Source organism: Solanum dulcamara, chromosome 7, assembly GCF_947179165.1.
Source record: "Solanum dulcamara chromosome 7, daSolDulc1.2, whole genome shotgun sequence".
Classification (NCBI taxonomy): Eukaryota; Viridiplantae; Streptophyta; class Magnoliopsida; order Solanales; family Solanaceae; genus Solanum; species Solanum dulcamara.
In genome coordinates, this window is record NC_077243.1 from 21199466 (window position 1) to 21224139 (window position 24674).

A 24674-nucleotide genomic window follows, 5' to 3' on the forward strand; every position below is an offset into this window, starting at 1 on the left:
GTTATGAGAGGCTGCATAAGTTGGGCATAATCTAATAGCATGGAGTTGAGTTCGTGACCTTCCAGTTTCAAGGTGAAGCCAAGCAGTGGTGGAAGGGTTTTATAGAGTGCCGATCGCCAGTTTTTCCCTACTCATTTGGGTTCAGTTCCATTCTTTATTCCTGGAGAAGTATATACCCTGGATCTTGAGGGATCGCAAGAAGGATGAGTCATGGCTTTAGAGCAGGGTGGTACAATAGTAGCCACTTATAAGGCTAAGTTCCATGCCTTATCCAGATATGCTACTCAATTGGTGACTATAGATGAGGAAAAGATCAGTTTTTTGTGAAGCGATTGAATTCCAAATTGCAGGTATTGTCTATCCACATGACCTCTTTAGGTAAAAGTTTTAATGAAGTGATAGACTTTATGAAGAAGATAGAAGGAGACGGGATATGTAGGCTAAGACTTTGACTAAGAAGCCCAAGAATGCAGGTAACTTTCATGGCTCTTATTTTAGAAGGTCAGGTAGGCCAACAATTGCAATCCAACCAATTTAGCTAGCTATCCCTACTTCTACGGGCAATTATTCTGGGACTTCACGGCTGAATCCTACCCATAAGGGTCAGCAAGCTTCGTTCACGCCAAGCTGCAGACCGTCTCTTAATTGCTATTATTTTAATTATGGAGAGTCAGGGCATTTGAAGAGACAGGGCAATTATTCTGGGACTTCACGGCTGAATCCTACCCATAAGGGTCAGCAAGCTTCGTTCCCTGCTTTTATTTGTTAAGAAGATTGATGATAGTATGAGGATGTGTAGATTACCGGCAGCTGAATAGGGTACCATGAATAAGTTACCGTTGCTTTGCATAAATGATCTCTTTGACCAGTTGCAGGGTGCATTAGTCTTTTCAAAGATTGATCTACAATCTGGGTACCATCGGCTGAAGATTAGATCGGAGGATGTACCTAAAATGACATTCAAAATACGGTACAGGCACTATGAGTTTTCGGTAATGTCATTTGGGTTGACTAATGCACCTGCAACCTTCATGAGCTTGATGAATAAGGTGTTCAAGGCGTTCCTGGATTCCTTTGTAATTGTGTTTATAGTTTATATTCTAGTCTATTTGAAAAGTAAGGAAGAACATGCCGACCATCTTCGTATTATTCTGGGTGTCCTTGAGAAACAAAAATTGTCTGCAATTTCTAAGTGTGAATTTTGGTTATTGTTAGTTGCCTTTTGGGGGCATGTGGTTTCAAAAGAAGGGATAATGGTAGATCCTCAAAAGATTGAAGCAATAAAGAGCTGGAGTCGGCCTAGCTCTGTGAGTGAAGTTAGAAGTTTTGTGGAACTTTCCAGCTACTTTAGCCGGTTTGTGAGGAATTTTACTTCTATCGCCACCCATTTGACAAGGCTGACTTAGACGGAGGTACCATTTGAGTGGACGGATAAATGTGAAGAGAGCTTCTAAAAACTCAAAACTCTTTTGACTACGACACCTATTCTGACCCTGTCAATTGAAGCTAAAGATTTCATTAATTATTATGATGCTTCACATTTAGGCTTGGGTGCTGTGTGAATGCAAGATAAGAAAGTTATGGCCTATGACTCGCGAAAGTTGAAGATTTATAAGAGAAACTATCTGAGCATGATTTGGAGTTGGTAGCGGTAGTCTTTGCTCTCAAAATTTGGCGGCATATTTTGTACATTGTTAAGTGTGAGGTATTTACCGACCATCGCAGTCTGCAACATGTGTTCACTCAGAAAGACTTGAACCTGAGAGAACAAAGGTGGATGGAGTTACTCAAGGATTATGACGTCACCATTCAGTATTATTCAGGTAAGGCTAATGTGGTAGAAAACACATTAATCAAGAAGCTGGTTAATATGGGCAGTCTAACATGTTTGGGTTCCTCTATGCGACTCTTGGCTAGAGAGATTCATGCCTTGGAGGCTAAGTTCATAAGGCTAGGTATCTCAGTGAGGGGTGGTGTGCTGGCCAATATTTAGGTAAGACCTACTTTTATTGAGGAAATCAAGGTTAAGTAGTTTGAGGATAAAAACATTAAATGAGATCAGAGAGAAGACTTTGATAAGCAAGGCCCAGGATGCAACCCTTGATTCAGGTGCAGTGCTCAGTTTTAGAGGGAGAATTTGTGTTCCTCTGGTAGATGGCTTGATTCAGAAAGTACTGACAGAGTCTCATGATTCGCGGTACTCTATTCATCCGTGCGTAACTAAGATATATCAAGATTTTAAGCAGTTTATTGGTGGTCGAGCATGAAAAAAGAGTCCATCTAGTGTCAGAATTGTCACCAACTGAAGTATGAGCACGAAAGGCTTGCAGGTTTACTTTAGAGAATGTCCATTCCTGAATGAAAGTGGGAAATAATAGCCATGGATTTATTGGTGGGTCTTCCTAAGACTTTAGGAAAGTATGACTCTATCTAGGTATTCGTTGACAGACTAACGAGGTCAGGCCACTTCATTCCATTCAGAATAGACTGTAATGAGCAATAGTTGGCGAAGATTTATGTTAAAGAGATAGTAAGGCTGCACAGGGTGCCCCTTTATATAATCTTACACCGTGATACACAGTTTACATCCATGTTTTGGGTAAAATTTCATTAGGAGTTGGGCACTCTGCTTACATTGAACACAACATTTCTTCCACAGACTGATGTATAGTTAGAGAGGACCATTCAGGTGTTAGAAGACATATTGAGGGCATGTATGATTGACTTTGAAGGGCATTTGGACAAATTCCTACCTTTGTGTGAGTTCTCCTACAATAATAGCCTCCAGTATTGATATGGAACCATTTGAAGAACTCTACAGAAGAGAATGTAGATCACTGATATGGTGGTTTGAGGTTATAGATGTGAAGCCTTTGAGGGTTGGTTTGGTAAAGGATGCTCAAAATAAGGTAAGAAACATCCAAGCTAAGTTCCTAGCAGCCTAGAGTTGAAAAAAAAATATACAAATCGCAAGGTGAGGGACATGACATTTCAGGATGGTGAGCAAGTTCTTCTGAAAGTGTCACCCATAAAGGGAGTGATGAGATTCGACAAAAAGGGAAAGCTCAGTCCTCGCTACATTGGCCCTTTTGAAATTCTTGATTGTGTAGGGCCAATGGCTTATAGGTTGACTTTACCGCCTAGTCTATCTAGAGTCTATCTAGTATTTCATGTGTCAATGTTGAAGAATTACCATGTGGATGGAGATTATATCATCAAGTGAGACTCAGTCTTGTTAGACAAAAATCTTAAGTATTAGGAAGAACCAGTTGCAATTCTAGATCATGATGTCCGGAAGCTCAGAACCAAAGAGACTAAATCAGTGAAAGTTTGATAGAAGCATCGTTCGATGGAGGAAGATACTAGAAAAACTGAGAAGGACATGTGATACAAGTATTCCAATTATTTAACGATTTGGGTACTGCTCTATTTTTTGCCTTAGCCTAGTATTTCCTAGTTTTGTCACTCGAAAATGAGTCATGGATAAATTGATATCTATTGTAATGACATATTTTCGTCATTATGGATAAACCAATGGAGAAGAAATTTGGGCCAAAAAACTTCTAAGAAGTGACTTGAAAATTTTGAGCCTAGGCCAGACTTGGATAAAATATGAGTCAGGTGAGGTCTAGGGTAATTCGATAATGGATGAATGATTTAATTTTGAATTTAATCATATGAGTTGATATCCAAGATGATAAGGATCATATACGGCTTTACGACATTGAATTCGGGCAATTAGAACTCTTGTAATTGATCTTGGCGTGAACGATTAATTTTAGAACATCATGGGTTGTAAAATGGGGCCTTGAGACTCAAATCTCGACTTTCTATGGCGGTCTAGTCGCGATTAAAAACTAAAAAAGTCTCAAAAATGTTATTTTTTTGAAAACTTCGTTCTTGAGAGCTAAGGGGTGATCTAGGCCAGTTTCTTATCACTTTTCCACAAATTCTTGCATCAAAGGTAAGAATTAGTTATTGAAATTTAATTAAAAGAAAGAAAATCTAGCTTGGGATTAAGCCAAGTGGCGGCGTAATAGAAAAACATGTATCAGCTTTAGGACAAAATTAGTTAATTAGGTAATAATTAGTTATTGAAATTTAATAGTTTTTTAAATTTCAAATATTACAGAAACATTTTAAAATTAAACATTTAATTAGTTATATTATTTTTGAATTTGAATTTAAAAATAATTAAATAACTATATATTTTCTAAGGGAACCTGTTTTATTTTAAATTGGAAATCATTAATTAGTTATTGTTTAGATTTCTACTCTTTTTATTTTTTAATACAATAAATGATTTTAGGCGTTGCTAATATTTACGGTTTTTGGACTCTCATTTCTAAATAAATTGAAAATTGTATTTTAATTCATCCTAATTAGAATTACAAAGGACAAACTACGTTTTCTTATGTTTTGAATTTCTGTTTATGATTAATTAGTGATGAAGAAGAAAAAGATAAGGTTAATATTTATTTATTAATTATTAAAATTAGGAAAAATTTACATAGATAAGAAAATTTTGCAACGGTATACATGTAAATCATATCTTTAATAATTTTAAAATTAAATTCAAATTTTACCGTTTAAAATCACGATGCATCAGTTTTAATCACAATGGACTCTCCTAACTAAACTACTCCATTTCATTCTTTTTTATTTTTTCAATTATGGAAAGTCTTTAAAGGAGAGTTATATTGAAAAATTAGCTTTGTTTTAAATTTCTTTTGGAAAATGAATGTTTGCAGGTTAATTTCATTTGTGCAATCCAAGGAACATGAACATGGGTTGATATATAAGTTTATGTCTTCAATAAACTAAAATATTTCGTAACTGCAAGACTCTTTCAAAATTCTACACACCATATTCTCTTCTTCTTCTTCATAAAAAAAACTTTTTGTTGTTTGCAAATTAAATTCAATGTAGCTTTGTATTTTCTGATAATACATGTCTCATGATTTACTTACTATGAAAAATTGGTTGCAATTGCTTATGCTTATGTTGGTTTCATGTCTTTTTAGTAATTATAAAAATTATTTTTATTTTGAAGGAACAATCTCAACATGTATATTAATGAGGATAATAGAAGAGATGTTAGTTTTTTTATGATGATATATTGAGGGGATACGGTCGACAGTTTGTAAATTTTTCAACTCAATCATTTACTAGCCTAGTTCCTTTGGTCAACTAACATAGTTTTCAATGATTAATGTTTGACTTGGTGTTGTGGAAGATACAATCATTTGCCGACAAAATTTAACATTTTCCTTTAATTTATGGGATAAGGCCTATTTTGCCATGTTTTTGTTGTATGTTTAATATTCAATGACTTTTTTAAAAATTGAGTTTTTGGAGAAGTAATTCAGATGAACAGTAGTTTGTGTTTGATAATAGTTTTGGTACAAAATTATTTCTGTTTTATTTATCTTCCTTACAAAGGATTTCAAGTCATATTATGAGAAGAGACATTATATAAGTTATTGTATTACCCCAAATAAATAAATAATTTTATATATTCATTAAAAAATTTATCAAGTGGGTTTAACATATGAAGGAGATTCAAGAAAAAATCAATAAACTAAATTTTATTAATTAATATTTTATTTATTAAATTAATATTAAATAAAAAATGAACCCACTTTACCACTAAACCACAGGCTTTCTTTTGCCTCAAGTGGGGTCAATATTTTATCTATACTCGTCTATTTGGAAGCTTAATCCATTTTTTTCTGCCCTGCTAGTTACCTACTGCTAGTAAGAAATCTTAGTAAACCATCGCCTTGTGGACAAAGATCACATATCAGCAAAAGCAAAGATCTATTCATAAGAAATGAACCCTCACTGCAAACAAGTCTTCCCAAAGCAAATTTCAAACACTCACCAAAAACAAAAAAGTGATTTCCTTCAGTCCAAACATTTTAACGTTTTGTTAATGTATATGATCAGCTTCTGCGCCAACTCATTTAGTCGTACCACATGAATTTAGTAGTTTAGGTACTACCATGTAAATGCACAAACCAACCCAAATAAGACACACTTTAGAGTCACATCTGACTGACATCTGACTGGGATCACTAAATTATTAGACTGGAGATGTACTGCCTGAAACGTCATTAAGCATTGCTGTGTAGTCCCCCGGCCCACTCTTCATATGAGTCATAACTAATGCAAACCACTTGGGTACCAGAAAACAGTGGGCTCGACTATAACGTAACCAGAAAAAGTACTAAACAGTTTACACAAGTTATGGGCTTCCACGATAGCCAAGATTCATATTTAGCAATTATCTTGGAGATGCAATTCTTCACTAGGGTTTACCTACAGTCACGTTACTGACTTGGAAGATAAAGTTAGCTTACCAAATCGTTTCCACCGTGCCAGCATTTTTGGATGGTATACCAAACTAGGAATGCAATAACTAGTGTACGCAAATACTAACTAAATTGACGAGATTTTGCCTCACAAGCTACAGAACAGAAACAAAAACAAATGCAATGTACTTGCACGTGACCACTATAATAAATGGGAAATGGACAACTGCAGGAGTGGGTAGCAACAGGGCATAGTCATGCAATGATATACTTATACAAGAACAACAATATAGGGTAATATTATAGTACCTCTACCTAAAAAGGAAAAAGAATTGATAGCTCAAAATCAACAGAAAACAAGGAGAAGAAATTTGTTGTGCCCTGAGCAAAAGCATATCTTACTAATCATCTACTAACTGCATATTATAGAGTCATTACTAGCACTATTATTTGACACCTTCACATAATACAGCTTCTATTGGCACAAACTGGGCAGTTCTTGCAGCTAGTTTGATGTATGGTCACATGATTTTTTCCAAGTGCATCTGCAGATAATGAGCTACGAACAAGAGTCGCATCTAAAAGGTAATCTTATTCATCTCGGGAACCATATTCAAAAAGGAAGGCCTTCTGTACCACTTGACTCAACCAGTTTATTCCTTAAACAAACCGAAGTCGAAGTCACAATGTAGCTCTTAAACTAGTCCAATCGGCAAAGTTCCACTACGCTCATTTAGTCACGAACATGGCCTCCAATCTTTTTCCTCTGCAAGTATAAAAAATGTCACTTTACACTACCAAAGTTTTCCAATTCCCAACCCTTAGGGACCCTTTTTTTCCTACAAAACTAAAGCACTCAAATTCTGGAATCAAGTATTTTGGTTTTGAAAACAAAAGCAGGTTGTGATAGTTTCTGGAAACCAAAACATTGATTTCCTGAGACAAATGAAAATAGCCAAGGATGTTTTCTCAAGAAAATAAATCGTGGCACTAATGCTTGTGACCAGAGGCAGATTCGGGATTTGAAGGTTGTGGGTGTCACTATTTTAGATATGCAAAACGTAGCATTAGTAACAAAGACAGAGTAGAAAGGAGGGGTCGGGTCAGTTAATTTTGGATCAATTCAATTGGATCTTCTATTCCAACATAGACAAATAAGTTTCATTTGGTTTAGCTTCTATTCACACCTGATTTAATATTAAAATTCTAGTGTAGAAGAAAATTGCAAAAATAAAAACCAATAACTCATGACAGAGTACATCCAATTAGATAATTTGCTAAAAATATAGCCTAATTTCTACATATTCTTTGTTTGGCTTAGATTATTTTACCTTCACTATTCTTGAGTAAGTTTTTCCATCTTAATTATCAATTTTTATGACAATTATTAGCAAACCAAAGAGTTTCAAATTTTCAACCTATGAGAATCAACCCAGCATGTCTAGTAAAGAAACCATTTTGATCTTTCAAAAGTAAACAAAATTTTGTTCAAATTGTATTTCAATAAAGATTAATGTGATGTCATCAAAAAGAGAACTCAAACTATATTTCAATATAGATTAATGTTGCATCATCTAAAAGAAAAAGAAATTATGTATTAAATAAAATAATTCAAATTACTTGTCAAAAGAAGCCTCTTATGAAGTAAACTTTAATTGTAGAAACAAAATAATGGTTATAAACAAATTGAAAAAATATGATGAAGTAGGAGAACTAGAGAAACTTTTCAGGAATAATAATGGAGAATAAAAAGAGGAAAGCGAGGTGAGGGCTAGGAGTAGGTGATAAAATCAGTTAATTTCCAGAGTGCCTGCACTGGAAATCAAATTCAGAACATAAAGAAATGAAGAACCTTAAGTCCTTAACAGACTACATGAATCAGTGGCAACCAGAGCTGCTTTTAGTAGTACAGGTGTCATTCAATATATTTATACGTTTTTTCACAAATATTTACATACATAGTCAGAATTTTTGCCGGCGCGTACAAGTGGTGTGGCACCCCTACCTCATAAGGTAGATCCGCCCCTGCTTGTGTCGGTTGGATATCCCAATTTGTAAAAACCAAATCCCTTTTTTGTAGGTTCTAATAAAACAAATCCTAATTCGCACATATTTTTTTTGTAAGGAAAACCCAACACCAAAACTATTCAGCAATCCAAACACCACCTAAATATTATTTAATAGGAAAATAATTAGTTGTAGTTGCATCATTTGTATTGAAAAGAATGGACTTAAAAGTGGAGCTTATGCAAACAGAAGAACAAGTTCAAAGATGATCTCGGTACTAACTGGTCTCAAGCATGCGCTCAAACTCAATCGACTTCGTAGAAATTTGTTTACCCGAGCTTGAATTCAACTCCTACCTCACAAAACAAATAGCCAAACTAAGTTTGTACCTCTAGAGATCAGCTCAGCTTGGCTCGATATTCAGCTCTGAATGTCTTAAGACTTTACTTGACCAGAAGATGCAATTATAAGTTGCATCTATGAAATCGTGTATGGCATGTAGTAATGATACAAATTAATTTTAAATAATGAAGAGGAGATAAAAGTGACAAAAAAGTGACAAACACCCTCGTTTAAATAAAATGACTAATCCATATATCTTACCACTTCTATGCTTTCGCATGCCATATAGGCGCATACGTCCTAATAACAGGACTTATTCACACATGCTACAAATATCCGTGTGAAATATATTTTAACCAAAATGTATGCAACAATCAGACATATTTTACCATAATTTACTCTGATTGTCATGTCATGAATTTCTAGAAACGCCTTTTTTGCATACATTCACCAATGTATTTGCTTCATGATTATTAGATTAAAAAATCATCTGGTTATTTTATCTTAAAGTAAACTTCAAATGGTGTTCTGTGGTGTATACTGCCTGACAATAGCCCCTTGGAAATATTCTAAACATCGCTTCCTACCGTGTAGCCTGAAATATCAGTGACTAAGAGCTGTATGCATCAGTTAATCCCCTTTCAAACCCAATTTGAAGGACATTTATCACCCATATCATGAGTGATATTACTCTAGTAATCTAGATGGGAAGTCAAGTTCTATCACATCCACACTAACAAGGAAAAGTCATCCCCAAATGAGATTAAGTTGCAAAATTCTTCAAATCCTTAATCTCCTCTTCCTCCCCCACCCGATTGTCAGGACTTACTATTCTAATCTTCTCTTTCTCTTTCTTATCCAGGAAGTTAAGACTTCCAAAATGGCTGAACTAGGTCCACAACAAACTAGAAAAGTTCTAAAACAAATGGGGAGGATTTGATAAAATCCAGCCAGAAAGACTTATTGGATTGGTTATTCACCGACCTATTTCAAGAAGAGCCTTGTATATTACTTTATTACGTGCGAGTGAGGTCTTTCCCAAAACAAATATTGGGATTTCTGACTTGAATTATTTCTGGGCATCCCGCCTTCGAGAATATCTGTATATTTTTAAAAACAATATAGAATTGTAGAATGATTCACCTACCCTGTACAGAGGATATGGAATGCCTTAAGGCTTTCCTTCGTTTTTCAGTGTAGCGTCGGCCCAGCAGTGTTATAATTCAAAGCATTAGTTATTTATGGGATATTAAGAAATGTTTCAGACCATCTCCAACCATCTCTATTCTCTATATTTGGAGTAAAATAGAGAATGGGCTCTCCAACCCCCCACCACTTCACTCTCTATTCTCCATTTATAGAGAGGTGAATAGTAGTTCTCCAAACTATTCATACTCTCTATTATTTTTATATTATTTCTATTACGTAAGACCATTAATTAAGTGTTTACTATTTGTAATTATTTTCCAAATCTAATATAACATTTAAAAATATATTATTGACAAGCATATTACTTTCATCCCGAATTAATAATTTTTCTACTTTATTTCTTTTTTTAAAAAAATCGTCACTTAAAATATGTAATTTAATATTATTTATATAATATCAGACCATTAAATAAGTCTTTAATAATTGTAATTATTTTCTAATGTAATAAACATCTAAAAATATAATTATGACAAGTTTACTACTATCATTTCTAATTAATAATTTTTCTACTTTTTTTTTAATTTTTGTTCAAAATGAAATAGGGGTAGTAAATTTTAGTACACGAAATAAATTTTACGATGATATAATATTTATTATGTAATTGTATTTCATCAATGATTTCACTTTTATTTGAATTTTCCATTAATATGTATAATATATAATATTTGCTTGCAATTTATGTTATTTAGAATAAAATTAATTTTATATTAAATGAAGAATTTGAAAAGAACAAAATTTTATATTACATGAAGGTTATATAGGGTGATTTTTTGAAAAAAGAAGAAAGGATTTATATTATGAAATAAGAAAAAAAAATGAAATAGAAATAATAATATAATATTGAGGAGAGAAAAAAATCTTTTTTAGAGAGTAAAAATAGAGAATTGGGTTGGAGTTGGTTTGTCTACAAATACTCTCTATTATCTATATTTGAAGAGTAAAATAGAGAGTGGGTTGGAGATGCCCTCAGAATTGAATATGTGTATCATCATTTTACAAACAGTGCAAATAGAAGAGAGTAAAGATACTTTACTTCAAAGCTTGGACTAGACTTACACCAATTAAGATCAGCAAGTTTACCTTTTTAATCGAAGCATAACTGTGATCAACTTCTACCATCCACATCAAACCCAGCCCCCGTCCAACCAGGTGGTGCTGCACCTCTACTTTTAGGTACTATGCCAATTCCTTTCCTTCTTCCTTGGGCATTAATTTTCTTCTTTCCTCTTGATTCAGGTTATTGGTTTTGTCCATTTTCTGCTGCAGCATTTCTAGCATTTCCTTCTTTCAATGTAATTTCAGATGATCTATTTGATGATTCTTGCGTACCTTGAACTGAGGAAACATCTCGAGTCATACTGCTCGGTGCAGGGCTCACGGAATTCAGATCCTAAGAACATTTTGGGCCATCAGTTTTATGCAGCTTTGGTTAGGAAGCATTCTTAAGAAGATAACATGAGAAGCATCATATCTCAGATTCTCAGTGCCATTTTTAGTCTTGTTGCTACAAAAACAAGATTATGGAAGGAGCAAAAAGAAGCACAAGGAACTCTGCTAGTCTTATCTTGAAGGATAAGGTTTCAATCAAACATTTGGGACTGTTTCAGATTCTAGTTTTGGCTACAGCATGGTAGTATGTTATCTGGCCTACATTGTGCTCATTCTCCCCTCAACATTGTCATCCCTCTCGCAAGGAAGTGTTGTGAAGGCTACTCACACTTCACATAATTTAAGTATCAAACATAGTCTCACATCTGACAAACACAGGGTTATTAGAGCTTTCTGATAAAATGGCTTAAAGCATTGACCAAATTGGGGCATTCTGGGGAATGTTTTTCTGGGCACAAGCTCATCCAATCTCATAGTCCATCCAATTTGGCAGCTTGGGAACTCTGTCCTTCAAGCCCACAAATAAGTTGGACTTGGTTCAATCTTCAGTGCTGCCAAATAACTTTATTCAGGTTTAAAAATAATACTGCTTTCACAGAGTAACCATATGACAAGGTTCATCAAGCAACAAAGAAGCAGCAGAAGGTTTGACAAAACCAAGAAGAATCAAATCATAATTCTCTACATTCAGTCGAAAAATACATCAGTTTTTATAAGCAATGAGAAAATCAAGTAAAAGAATTTGGCTCCAGTCCAAAATTTACTCGAGTTCTACATGTTCAATCTGGGATTACCATATTGATTAAATAGAGATGCAAGTTCCAAATGTTTCAGTACCTCCCTCTTCCACCATTTTCTTGTAGGCAGTCTTATATTGAATCAGCACATTGGCTGCCACATATACTACTTGTTGTTACTTGTTACTGAACTCTAGAATTAGTCGAAAACTTGAGTTACTAAGAGGATCATAGAAGGTCAAGAACATCATCAGCTCCTCCATTCATACACGTCCAAAAAGAGATAAAAGACAACAGCGTAAAAGGTGACATCATACTGCTAATAGATCTAGTAGCCATCTAGAAAATAAGCAGCAAACATACAGAGCTAGTGAGCTCCTCATAAAGATTCCAAAAATGTATTCTTACCAAGGAAGAGAATGTGGATGCTCTGCTTGGATTTAAAGCTTCCAGCTTCCTTTTTAGTTCTTCCAATCTAGCTAGCTGAGTGTTACTACTTTCACGAACCTATAAAAGGTAATGACACTTGAAAAGATTCACACAATCTAACACTGTGAATGAAAACGAGAAATATACAAAAGCAAAATACCAGATTATTCAAGTCCTCACAAAGCTTTTGCTTGAAATCCTCCTCATCCTTAACATCTTTTGATGCTGCTTCCCATGCCTAGAGATAAAATCAGATAAGAAGAAGCAAATCACATACCAAATTTAGAAGTCCGTTACAATTTTCTTAAAGTAACAAATCTAATGCTCTTCTTCCATGTCTCCCTTCAATGTTTTTTCCTTTTTATGTGTTGTTACGTTTTTTCGTTCTTTTCTTTTTTCTTTTAGATTGGTGAACATCACATTCAGGAGAAAGACTGGTACTATGGAAGCAGAACCATTACAAGAGATGAAAACAAGAAAACTCTTGTTAGATTCACTGTAAGTGGAAATGTAGGATACTGAGAGGAGGATAACGCCTTCTCTAGGTCATCAATAAGACAGGAAAGTATAGGCTATAAAGTAGCCTGAGAATAGCTTCACTCATTATCCATTTCTGATTTTCTTGGGAATGAATAACTAGTTATTTATAGAAGATACTATTATCTACTGCTCACTGTACAGATTTGAAGCCTCGTTTCTTCCTCTGCAAACCCCCATAGAGTTCAAGGAAGGAACCAAGATTTGAGAAGGAACAAAAAGAAACAACAGAATATAGCGGTTGCCTCCCGGAACTTGTAGACAGACAATAGCTTTCTATATGCGCGAATTGGCAAAACAAAAATTCCGCTAAACCAACAAAAAGTGGCATTTTATCTGAATGTAATTCCAAAATAATTGGAAAATCCATAGTCAATGGGTGATCAGCGATGGATGGCAGGATTTGATAGTTGGTTAGGTGGTCACTGAAGACCCTACAAAGTGTGTTCTCTTGAGGAGATAGGGCATGACGAGATAGAGAGGGAGGGATGTTGCAAGTGCTAAGTACGTGTTCACCCTCAAACTGGAAGTCAGGACAAAGTTGCAGAATACCCGGTCATCATCATGGCATTTATTTAGAATTTTTAGATATGGGATTTTTTTATTATATTATTTCAATGAGTTCTAAGACGAAATCAAATGGAGTACCATGATCAATGAGGATTTATATAGCCGACCCTAGCTCGCTTGGGATTGAGGCATAGATGTTATTGTAGTATTCTTACAAGGGGTTGGTGATTGGTCACCAAATAGACAGTGTCGATGAGAGGTTCTTCCAAGATGTGCAATAAACAAGATGAAAGGCAGATGGATGGTATCATTATTTTTTTCTTTAATATGAGTAAATATTTTGCAATCAACGAGCTCATTCCCATGAGGTTAGCATCAAGTACATGCAAATTGCAAAATAGTACATCAATTCTAAATATGGTGGAGTGCATGTGGTATGTGCTATCAACAAATTTTATAGTAAGAATTTCACTAGCAAAAATTGCATCCAGAAGATGTAGAGGATTACAGAAGCAAGCTCCTATCAAAAACTGGAGTTGATGGAATCCAAAAGTTCAATTACATCATTTACAGCTTTGAGATTACACCGGAAAAATAGATTCATCAAGCATCTGGCTTTTAGGGAGGGAACAGGTGTATGACTCCAGAACAAGCATATCTGCTATTGGTATTATGCTGACCTCTTTAGAAGAAACAAAGATCTTGCATGAAGGTTACCAAAAAAGAAATAAAGGGAGAGGACAACCAGCTCAAATCCTGTAATTTGTCTATTACTCCATCCAATGCAAAAAGAACTGTAGGGTTTGAAGTATGAGAGTCAAACCATTCGGTTTCATGGTCTCAATTGGAACATTAATTCCTTTTGAAAAAATGTACACATTTACAAACTACATATACGTCATTAAGTAACAACTTTTCCAAATTAAGAATATGTAGAGAGATGCATTAGAAAATGGTAGTCAGCAAAAGCTGTTTGCTTCCCCAACAATAATAATATCATATAAAATGGAACAAGGGAATGGTACATTATATTTCAAATCTCAGTTGACTTGAAAATTTAACAAAAGATTTAAAAGCCATTATTACAGAACCGATGATTCTTTCACCTTCTCATTTCATGCTTTCACCATACAAAAACAGCTTGTTGAACAACTAAGTATCTTCCCCTGTTGCATTGTTTACATCTAAGGTAATATATAGAAGTGACTAATTAACCTCAACAGTCCTTCTCCTTTAGCACTAAAGCCACCAAGCAGATATTTCAAATCTACGTACTATGTTTTAAAGCCCAACAACCTGCCTGAGAATGGCTATTGGTGAAATCTTTATATTAAAGGAATGAATTTTTTTAAAAGATGTTCTTAGTCAAAGCCTTCTGCGCCTCTTACTGGAAATCTATTTAGAAACTTTAGTTAGTAAAGTACTTTAGTCTATTTTAGAAGTTATCATTTCATTAAACATTGTCAGAATGTGAAAGGAAGCACTCAAGGCAATTAGAAGTGTTAGGTTTTGCAGGTTTATTAAGGAAAACAGGGAAAGTGGAGATAATTAGCCTGTGTAAGCACCATCTTGCTCCTTCCCGGACCTTTTAGGAAAATGGATAGAAGAATCCAGCACTAATAAATCTTTTAGAAACCAAAGGTCGCTTTTGATTTAAATGCAAGCTTGAAAAGGGAAGGACTAAAATGCAAGTAATTTAAACATGCCAAGCCACCATTCTTTTGCTTCTTCCCAGACTTCTCATGGAAAGGAACATGAAATCTCCACAACTAGTAACGATTTTCAAAATCAAAAAGCACTTTTGATACAATCCAACTTCGTACATTTGCCAAAGAGTCAAATACCTGCTAATCTTGAAATGACTTCTTCTCAAATGGAGTTTTGGAAGAGTAGTAATTTGTGTTTGGCTAAAACATTTAAGAAACACTTTTTTTAGTATTAGAGAATCAGTTAATGTTTGGTTAATATATCTAAAAAGTTCTTTTGAGTGTCAACTATGACTTAGGAGAAGTAAAGTTTCAATCAGTATTATTTAAATAGATAAATGATTGTAAAACCAAAAAGAATAGAAAGGGGAGACAAACCTTTCGTGCTTGTTCTTCCTTCAGCTTAGCAATTCGGATTTTTTCTGTTGACACTTCTATTTTCTTTCTCATGTGTTCAAGTGCTGAAGGTTATGGCAAAGCTCATAAATCAGCTGTACAATTATAAGATACTTATGCTAAATAAGTAGCATAGACAACGCACAGACCTGCTTTCTTAGGCCCAGCTGTAAGTTTCATCTCCATTGTCAGGTTTGCCAGTTCCTTCTCAACATCACGGATCTTGGAGTAATTTTCATCAATATATCTGACAGGATATACCAGAGAAGAGCAAAATAATTAGGCATAGAAAACATAGGGAGAATACCTGATGTGAAAAGAATTTTAATGCTAGTGATAACATGATACAAGCATTATACACTTTCATGACTTCCACAGAATCTCAGATCCCTAGACATTCTGCTCTAAATCAATTACCGCTGAAAATGTATTCACTGGATAGAAGGAATTAAGATCATGGACTAAAAACATGCAAAACATTTAGAATCTGTAAAACAAGGATTTTCCGGGATGCAAGAGATTTCCTGTGCACGGAAACAAGGATTTCCTGGATCTCTCCACCCCATGATGTTCTCATTTGGCAGAATGAAGGAAAAGCTCTTTCACAGATTCCAATTGTCGAAACTATGTGCAATTGATTTTAGTAATTCATTAATCTTTTCTTCATGCTCCTTAATTAAAATTCTCTTTGAGAAAGAAGGTTTTGGATCATGTTTGTACATAAGTTTATTAGCCATAGATGAGCTTTACATAATACCCTGGTCCAATATAATTTCTAAATTTGTTCACATGTTTTGCTTTTCATATTTTACCACCATAATCACCTTCAGAATCTACACTTCAAAATTTAAAAGATGTTTTAGTTGTGAATTTATCCCACTGATTCTCTTTCGCTATCGATGTAGAAGAAATGCTGAATCCATTGGAGTAAAATTCATGTTCAGAATCTTTTACTATCCAGTATGTTCTAGACTAAGTTGCGCGGACTCTCCACTGTTGATGTCGCACCCGTGTCGGATTCTCCAAAAATACACTACTTTTGGAGAATCCAACACGCACCCATTGACATTTTTGAAGAGTCCGGGCAACATTGGTTCTAGATCACCCAATGTTCCACTGAGTTTCTTCCACAATCATTTGTGTTCCTCCAATTCGACTGTATGATATTGGTTAATGGTTACTTCAAATTTGTTCAGAAACAAGCCTTGATAAACTTTTGACATTGATTAGTATTCACGCATGGTGGGGACTAAAGTTAAGAAACAGCACAAACTCATTCTGACGAAGATAGCTGAGTAACATTGAAAAGCATTAACTAGTGAAATGGCACAAGGATGAAGGAACAAGCAATGGAGTGGTATTGAAGTTGTACATAAGATCCATAAGAGTAGAAGTAAGAAGTCAACTCACTTTCTTAATTGAAGCTGCTCTGCCTCAATTATCTGGAAACAACATTGCAACAATCAACAAGTATATAATAAGTTATATATTGAAAGCAAGCACAAATTGAAGTGTATAAATAGAAGAAGAACCTTTTCGGTGTAAGCAATGACCGGTGATTCTCTAGCAATGCCATCGGACCCAATCTCAGGTAGCAGCACAGCTTTGGCTGTCGCATTCCAATCTGAACTGGCTTCGGTAGCCATTGATACAACACTCTGATTACCCAAAGGGGGGGGGGAGGGGGGGGGGAAGTGATCGATATGGGCAGTGAAAGTGTCGAGAGGTATTCAGATAGAAGGAATCCTAATCTCGAAAGAGTATATTGGAGTAAGCGTTTCGCTGAATTTGGGAACTAGTTAGTAGGATTGCTGCTTCATATGGCAATTAGCAGCAAACGGCGTCTGCACGTCGTTGCCACTGGGCACAAAAAAAGAGTGCAATACCAATTTTGCTCAGAGCCTGGCGCGCCAAAGTTTGGCTGGACTTGGCCCAATGAACCATACATGAATGAAAAAGGATGCCACTATGAAAGTGACTGTACAAGTCAACAACAAAACAATAGTTGCACAAAATAAAGGGGATGTTGATAGCAAAAAAATAACATTCGTAGTTTGGAAATTGGTCTTAAAACGACACTTCTCAAATTTTACAGTGGATTATTTTTTCTTTTTAACTCCAAGAGAAACCACAATTGCTATTTTTGAAAAGGGTAAATTGCAGTAGACAAACTCTGGGCTCGACTCAAAGATCACTTGTTGTTGCACGTAATAATTTTTGAATTTGCCTTTGATTTACTATTGACTAAATAATATGATACTTCTTTTATTTCATATTAATTGAATTTAATAGAAATTTTTCATTGTTCAAAATAATTGAATTGTTCAAAGTTCAAGATGGATGTTTGAAAGTTTTTTCATATTTGCCTTTTATTAATTAAAGTTTTATATTTTCTATAAGATAAATCACACTACTTGCAAAGTTATATTTATGATTTTACAAAAGACAATAGTGAAAAGTATAGTTTAAATTATCTCCTTAAATATTTTTGTTGATATATGTGTATTATCTTCTAAATTCAGTTAATATGAAATAGAAAGGCTAATTTATGGATCACAATAGTTTGCACAAAATACGGTGAACTACTCTGATAAGTGATAAATTACCCCAAGAAAAATCATCCGTCGTCCTCTCACGATTGGTTAGAATCATACCAACCGAGTAGTGAGAATTTAATTGAACTAAAATAAGATGAAAAAGTCCAATAGTTTATTTGTGCTCCTTATTTTTTTTATTTTTTTCTTCATATGAAAATGAACTAAGGGTCTAGTGATTCAAATTAGTGAAACCCTATGCTCCGAGAGGAAGAAATGTTCTTGCTAACTTGGTCCCCTAAGGTGCCCCCCCCCCCCCCCCCCCCCCCCAATTTATGGAAACTTTAATGAAAGGAAAGAAAATAAAAAAGGCTCTTGAGAAGGGAACATATTAAACAACAAAAGCTGGATAGTCGTTAAATGCATGTACACTTTGTTTTTCCCTCTACACATAGTAAATCTCAATATCCAATATTAACCTTTCTCTATCTTGGCTTCTGATGGATCCGTAACAAGGATCAGATATGTACCGGGAGACATCACAGCTTGTATGAAGTTCTTTTCGACTAGCAAAAAAGGTTTTCCAGCATTTCCTTGTATGACTGACAGAAGACGCTACACTATTTTTCTGGCATCTCTTAAATGTCTCTTGCAACTTCTTTCCAAAGAGAGGAACTAACAAGCAGATGCCAGAGACGAAAAGAAAATTAATCGACCATTGTGAAAATAAATCTAGAATAATGCAGTTACAACGTGATGAGAACAAAACTTGTTCTGCCTTCTCATGCAGTGACCTCGGTGAGAGTTCGTTGAACTGCATCTTGTGTAGGAAGGGAAGGGATTCCACCTCTTCCTGTCACTGTCAGGGCAGCACAAACATTAGCGAAAAAGATAGCCTCCCTTAACCGCTTCTCATCCTGCCAAGAATAATAAAAAAGCATTTCTAGAGTTAGGAACTAGATGTTCAATCAATGAGAATGACTAAAATGCAGGTGAAGCAATTCAATCAATCTCCCGTGGCATTCCACGTTCTAGAACATACTCATGGAAATGCTGACATGATGAGATATAAAAATGGAAATAAATAACAAGAAAAAATGACCAGTAAAAGGAAATGTCGTAATCTTTCACAATGTTGTGAACATTGTGATTTGGATATAATCAGAAAAAGACCATTTATACGGGTGAAAACAAGACAGTCTTCAGAAAGACCAATTAAAACCTGTAAAAGCAAAAACAATCTTTACTTGCTTGGTGTACCATCAAACTACGAGCGGACAAATTACCCATCAATCAAATTACTATACAGTGTACTGCTGGCAGGATTTCCCCCCTCAGCCAGGGGGCATAGTTCAAATTGTAACAGTCAGTATGAGGCAGCTACTTGAAACTATCAAAGGTCTGGGGTTCTCCCTATTTAGAAACTTGTAAATAGACTTTAGAATTGAGGGGGGGGGGGGGGGGGGAGAAAAGTAGAATGCAATTGGCTCAAGATTTCAAAATGACAGAATTATTTCTATTTACCTATCTTAACATTGCCAAATGGTAAACCAGGGTTAACATGGAAAGAAAGTATGATACGAGAAAAAAAATTGATTCAGCATGAAGAATGTGAAAACTACTATTGCCTTTTTTGCTCATATCCAAATTCATGCACCTGATACTACTATTGCCTTTTTTGCTCATAGCCAGGGGGCATAGTTCAAATTGTAACAGTCAGTATGAGGCAGCTACTTGAAACTATCAAAGGTCTGGGGTTCTCCCTATTTAGAAACTTGTAAATAGACTTTAGAATTGAGGGGGGGGGGAGGGGGGGGAGGGGGGGGGGGAGAAAATAGAATGCAATTGGCTCAAGATTTCAAAATGACAGAATTATTTATATTTACCTATCTTAACATTGCCAAATGGTAAACCAGGGTTAACATGAAAAGAAAGTATGATAAGAGAAAAAAAATTGATTCAGCATGAAGAATGTGAAAACTACTATTGCCTTTTTTGCTCATATCCAAATTCATGCACCTGATAAAGACCAGCATCAGAAGCTAGACACTTGAGAACTCCACCGGTAAATGCATCACCAGCACCAGTTGTATCAACAGCTTTTACCTTAATCGAATTAACTCTTCCCTTGAATTCCTGCATCAATTGAGTCAGTATCCAATGGCAAATTAAAGTTACTAAGACAACAAAATCTCAGTAGTTCATGCATTTAACTTCAAAAATCGTAACATATAAGTACAAAAATGTACGGTATACATTAACAAAAAATTCTACTTGTTTAATGCTATTTGGTCAAAATTTAATGCCTGGGAGGCTGAGATATTTTCATCTTCAGAGTAAATAAAGATGTTAGCCGTATGATGTAAAATTTTCAGCTCTAAGCATTATAAGTTCATTTTTATGCAAAATTAAAGAAAATATATGGATAAAATAGGATAAGAATACCTTGGTGTAATATCTGCAACCAGCTGAACCTTCAGTTACAAGCAAAAGCTTCAGATTAGGATGGAAAAGCCTCTTCAACACCACCTCATCATCATTTGGATCATCGGTTCCAGTCAAGAATGAAATCTCATCCTCACTTATCTGCATGTAGAAATACAGATTTCATTGTCAAAGAGAACTTAGCAATTGAGCACTTATGAGTTGTAAAAAAGTAATACCTTAATAATATCTGCTAGGTTCCATACACTCATTATTCCACTTCGAGCAGCATCTTCTGAAGGCCATAAAGGCAATCTCAGGTTCGGATCATATGAGAGTATGCTACCTGATCTTTTGGCAATGTCTATTGCAGCAAGTTGTGTTGACCTACAGGGTTCGTCGATCAAACTAATCGAACCATAATGAAAGATGGTGGCCTGGACATGATTAATATGCCTTTAGTGAAATTTTGCATTGAAGCTAAATGGAGAACACTTCTATGCATTGAAATAATAAGCAGGAATCTACACCTTTTTAATAAGAGCTACATCGAGTTCAGACTCCCGAAGAAGCATATCAGCACTAGGATTGCGGAAGAACACGAATTCGCGCTCACCTTCAGCTGTGAGTGTAACAAACGCCAGTGCAGTCCTTGCATCATGGTCGAACCGCATGCCGGAATTGTCAACATTGTTTTGTTTCAAAATGTCCGCCAACATTCGGCCGAACTCATCCTCACCGACCTAATTAAAGATGCACAGATCTTAAAGCTATCTATAGGCCACATTTGAAGTCGTCATCAATTAAGGCTAGCACAAAGGTTTCAAATAAGAATAATGCATTCAGTACAGAGCGGATCCAGGGCAGAGTCTTGGAGAAATAAATTTCCCCATCCCATATTCATTGTATTGATTGTTAAAACATATAGAGGAACTCAACACATATAAATAGTAATGCAAGCACTGTCCCAAGTTCTTACCCTGAAAACTAGTTGGATGGCAATATATACATAAAGCATGATGATACCAATATACTGCACAATCAGTTTCCCGTATCTATATGATTGAGCAGACTGTACACTAGCCTATCCAATAGTATGAAAGATCAATTACACATTTATCCACTCACAGAAGGCAGCAGTAGGATTTAAACATTTTTTTAAAAGAATAGTAAGAATTCTTAGCATTCTCAAAAATAGAAAATAATGATTTGAACTTTCTTTTTTGAATTACTTATTCTTAACAACACACCAACGAAAAGATAACGATTTGCATAAAATACTAGCAATAAATTTGTTTTCAGTTTTCTATTTCAGAGTGAGCAAAACCTCACCTTTTAGGTGCGATTACTGAAATTCAACCATTGAAAGACAATTACTGATTTGAACTAGAATTAAATATCCATATGACACAAGTACATAAAGAGGAAACAATGCTCTCATGCCATACATTATACAGTACAATTGCACTGTGTGGTTCTTGTACATATTTAATCACTGGGAAATCAAAGAATTCTTGCTCTGTGTACACTAAGAAAAAAGCACACGGACAAATTCAACAATTCATAGGTACCCTCTGTTACGACAAAACAACGTCTCACTACTGAATATAATGAGAAAATATGCAAAAATTATACCTTTCCAATAAAAGCAGATGAACCACCTAACTTTGAGATGCACACAGCAACATTAGCAGGTGCACCACCCGGAGCTTTTTCGAAGGCAGGAGCTTCCGCAAGTGAAACTCCAGCAACGGTTGGGATGAAGTCAATGAGCATCTCTCCAAAGCAAACAACTAAATGAGACTTCTTTGACGCCGCACCATTTCTATTCAAAGAAAGGTCTTTCAAATTGCCTGCAAACATCCAAATTCTGCTGTCAACAGAGCACATAGCCAAATGACCAAGTTCTCTTGAAACAAATCAAATCAGGGGAGCTTCTAAATTGAAAGCATCAAAAGTTTTATTTTTAAATTAAAAATCATCTCTATAATTTCATTCAAGAAAAGGAAGGCAGGTAGCAGCTTTCACTTTGGGCGTGCATTAACAAAACTGTAGCTAATACATAAACTATAACGAGTAGTTCAGAATTAGATCAACCAGAAATCATTTTTCTTTCTTTTTAGCAGAAAGCGTCCAATCTTGTGAATATCTGAAGTAATTCCAAGATACACAATAAAACTTAAAACAGAATATGACCCATTTGGCCAATTTTCATAGTCATGATTTCTTATCAGCAAGACAAGAAACTTAGTAGCAAATCAACTACAATAACAGGGCATAGAAAGAAGCAGTAATTCTTCCCAAGAAAGCAACCATAATGATTAAACAACAAAGATCGAATATCTAAACAAGAATCAAGATAGTGTAGAACCCTGAAACAAATAAGCTACAAAAAAACCAAAATTCTAAAACAAAAAAGAAAAGTCAAATCATGCATTCATCATTTGTAAATATATGTTCAAGATGCAGAACCTGAAATGGATTCGTCAGCCATATTGTAAGCGGTGGATTCGTCAGCCATATTGTGAGCAGTGTTAAAAATGGGGTCTTTGAAAGTATCACAAGAACTCAGAGAGAGAGAGAGAGAGAGAGAGGGAGAGAGAGGGGGAGAGAGGCGTTAATAGGGAAAGAAAGGGGAAATAGGGGAATCTTGAACGAGAGCCGACTGGGAGAGGAATTTTTGAAGGAAAAATCAACAAATTGCTAAATCCTCCTCTTTTTTGCCACCCTGGTTTACTACTTTTGGTGTAACTTGACACCGACACGGCATGAAATGTACCTGAATTTTCTTCCACATCGCGGGTCAATATTCTCAAATTTCTGCTTATGAAAATTGCATTACTATAGTCTATAAAGAGAGAATGGTTAAGGAATTAGGACACGAGGGGTGTTTTTTTTTTTTCAATGTTTCTGGAATTCGATTAATTCGAATGCCTACCCTATAGAGCCTCATTCAAAAGGAAATGTAAAAGTTTTTTTTTATACTTCGAGTTCAAATTTAATATTTCTAATTAAATAAGCAATAACCTTATTACTACACCACTTTAATGATATATAAGGCGTGTTTTTTGATAGGCAATCTCTCTCTCTCTATATATATATAGGAGAAACATAAATTAAGTTGTGCAACCTCTCTATGGCTTCATTTGCATTTATTTTTTTTCTTCTTTTTGAATTTTTTTTATTTAAATTAATTTTATTGTAAAAGTGAATTTTACTAATTTATTATAAATAATATTTTGTTAATGGATGAGCATTTACGACAAGACTCTTCACAAGTTTACATGCCGATTTACAAAAAGTAACTATTCATAACTTACACCTTTTTAATTTCTACTCTTAATAAATTTATTTATTTATTCTCTTTTTTGACCTTCTTCTAATTATAAAATAACAATATATTTTTAAGTATTTTTCTCTTTATCATTTAATTTATTTCAAGGAGTAATTATCCATGACTTACACCTTTTTAATTTTTACTTTTAATAGTATTCATAATTTCCATGATTTTCATGTTAATAACCTCCAAACTTTAATTTGTAAGTTTATGATATCTTATGGTATTCCTCTATTATGCCTATAAAAACTCATATTTAGTTTCATGAAAAATAACATTCAAGATTATCCTTTCTCTTCTTCATAATATTGGTTTGTGAATAAATTAATATAATATATATATGAAGGTAAAAAATATTTCATTCTCAAATCTTTCTTTTCATTTTTATGTATTTGGACGTGCTTTCTTAATATTTTATTTATTTTTACATATGGTAGAGTAATACTATATTCTTTTATATTCTTTCAACATTCAATGGAGTGATTATTTATTTTTTTGATGGGATTGTTTCTGTTTTCTATGTAAGACTGTGATATTGATTTGTTCTATTATGAATTTTTCTGTAAAATTTTTGTACTGCTACGAATTTTAGCTGCTTGTGCTCATTTTTTCTTTCCATGTTTCATCAAATATGGAAGACCAATAAAGATTTGATGATTTAAATATGAAGATTAAAAAGTTTAACAGCTATGATTCAATTAAATATGCTTCGATTTTCTCTATTTTTATTATTTTATTTTTTAAAGAATGAGATGCAAACTAAAAGCAATAAAATAAGTCTCTAGCATTTTAGCTCATACTGT

At 34.6% G+C, this 24674-nt stretch overlaps 2 protein-coding genes across 3 annotated transcripts; both read right to left on the reverse strand.

Annotated features, from left to right (window-relative positions):
* Positions 1–6549: 6549 nt before the first annotated feature.
* On the reverse strand, positions 6550–17572 carry LOC129896291 (uncharacterized). Of its 2 annotated transcripts, XM_055972149.1 has the most exons (8): positions 17109–17568; positions 16987–17018; positions 15726–15823; positions 15559–15641; positions 12588–12665; positions 12407–12505; positions 10953–11262; positions 6550–7080 (listed from the first exon to the last, which is right to left on the reverse strand). In XM_055972149.1, exons 1-7 carry the CDS (start codon positions 17220–17222, stop codon positions 11110–11112), a joined length of 657 nt encoding a protein of 218 aa, XP_055828124.1. In that variant the 5' UTR covers positions 17223–17568; the 3' UTR covers positions 6550–7080; positions 10953–11109. The 2 variants fall into 2 exon arrangements, with proteins under 2 accessions (XP_055828124.1, XP_055828125.1); XM_055972150.1 differs by lacking the exon at positions 10953–11262 and having other exon boundaries at positions 17109–17572.
* Positions 17573–18501: 929 nt separating this feature from the next.
* Positions 18502–23385, reverse strand: LOC129896014 (probable fructokinase-7). Its single transcript, XM_055971832.1, has 7 exons — positions 23007–23385; positions 22170–22387; positions 21065–21277; positions 20774–20971; positions 20556–20696; positions 20130–20246; positions 18502–19027 (listed from the first exon to the last, which is right to left on the reverse strand). The coding sequence occupies exons 1-7, from the start codon at positions 23053–23055 to the stop codon at positions 18893–18895; spliced, it is 1071 nt and encodes a 356-aa protein (XP_055827807.1). The 5' UTR covers positions 23056–23385; the 3' UTR covers positions 18502–18892.
* Between the last annotated feature and the right edge of the window lie 1289 nt (positions 23386–24674).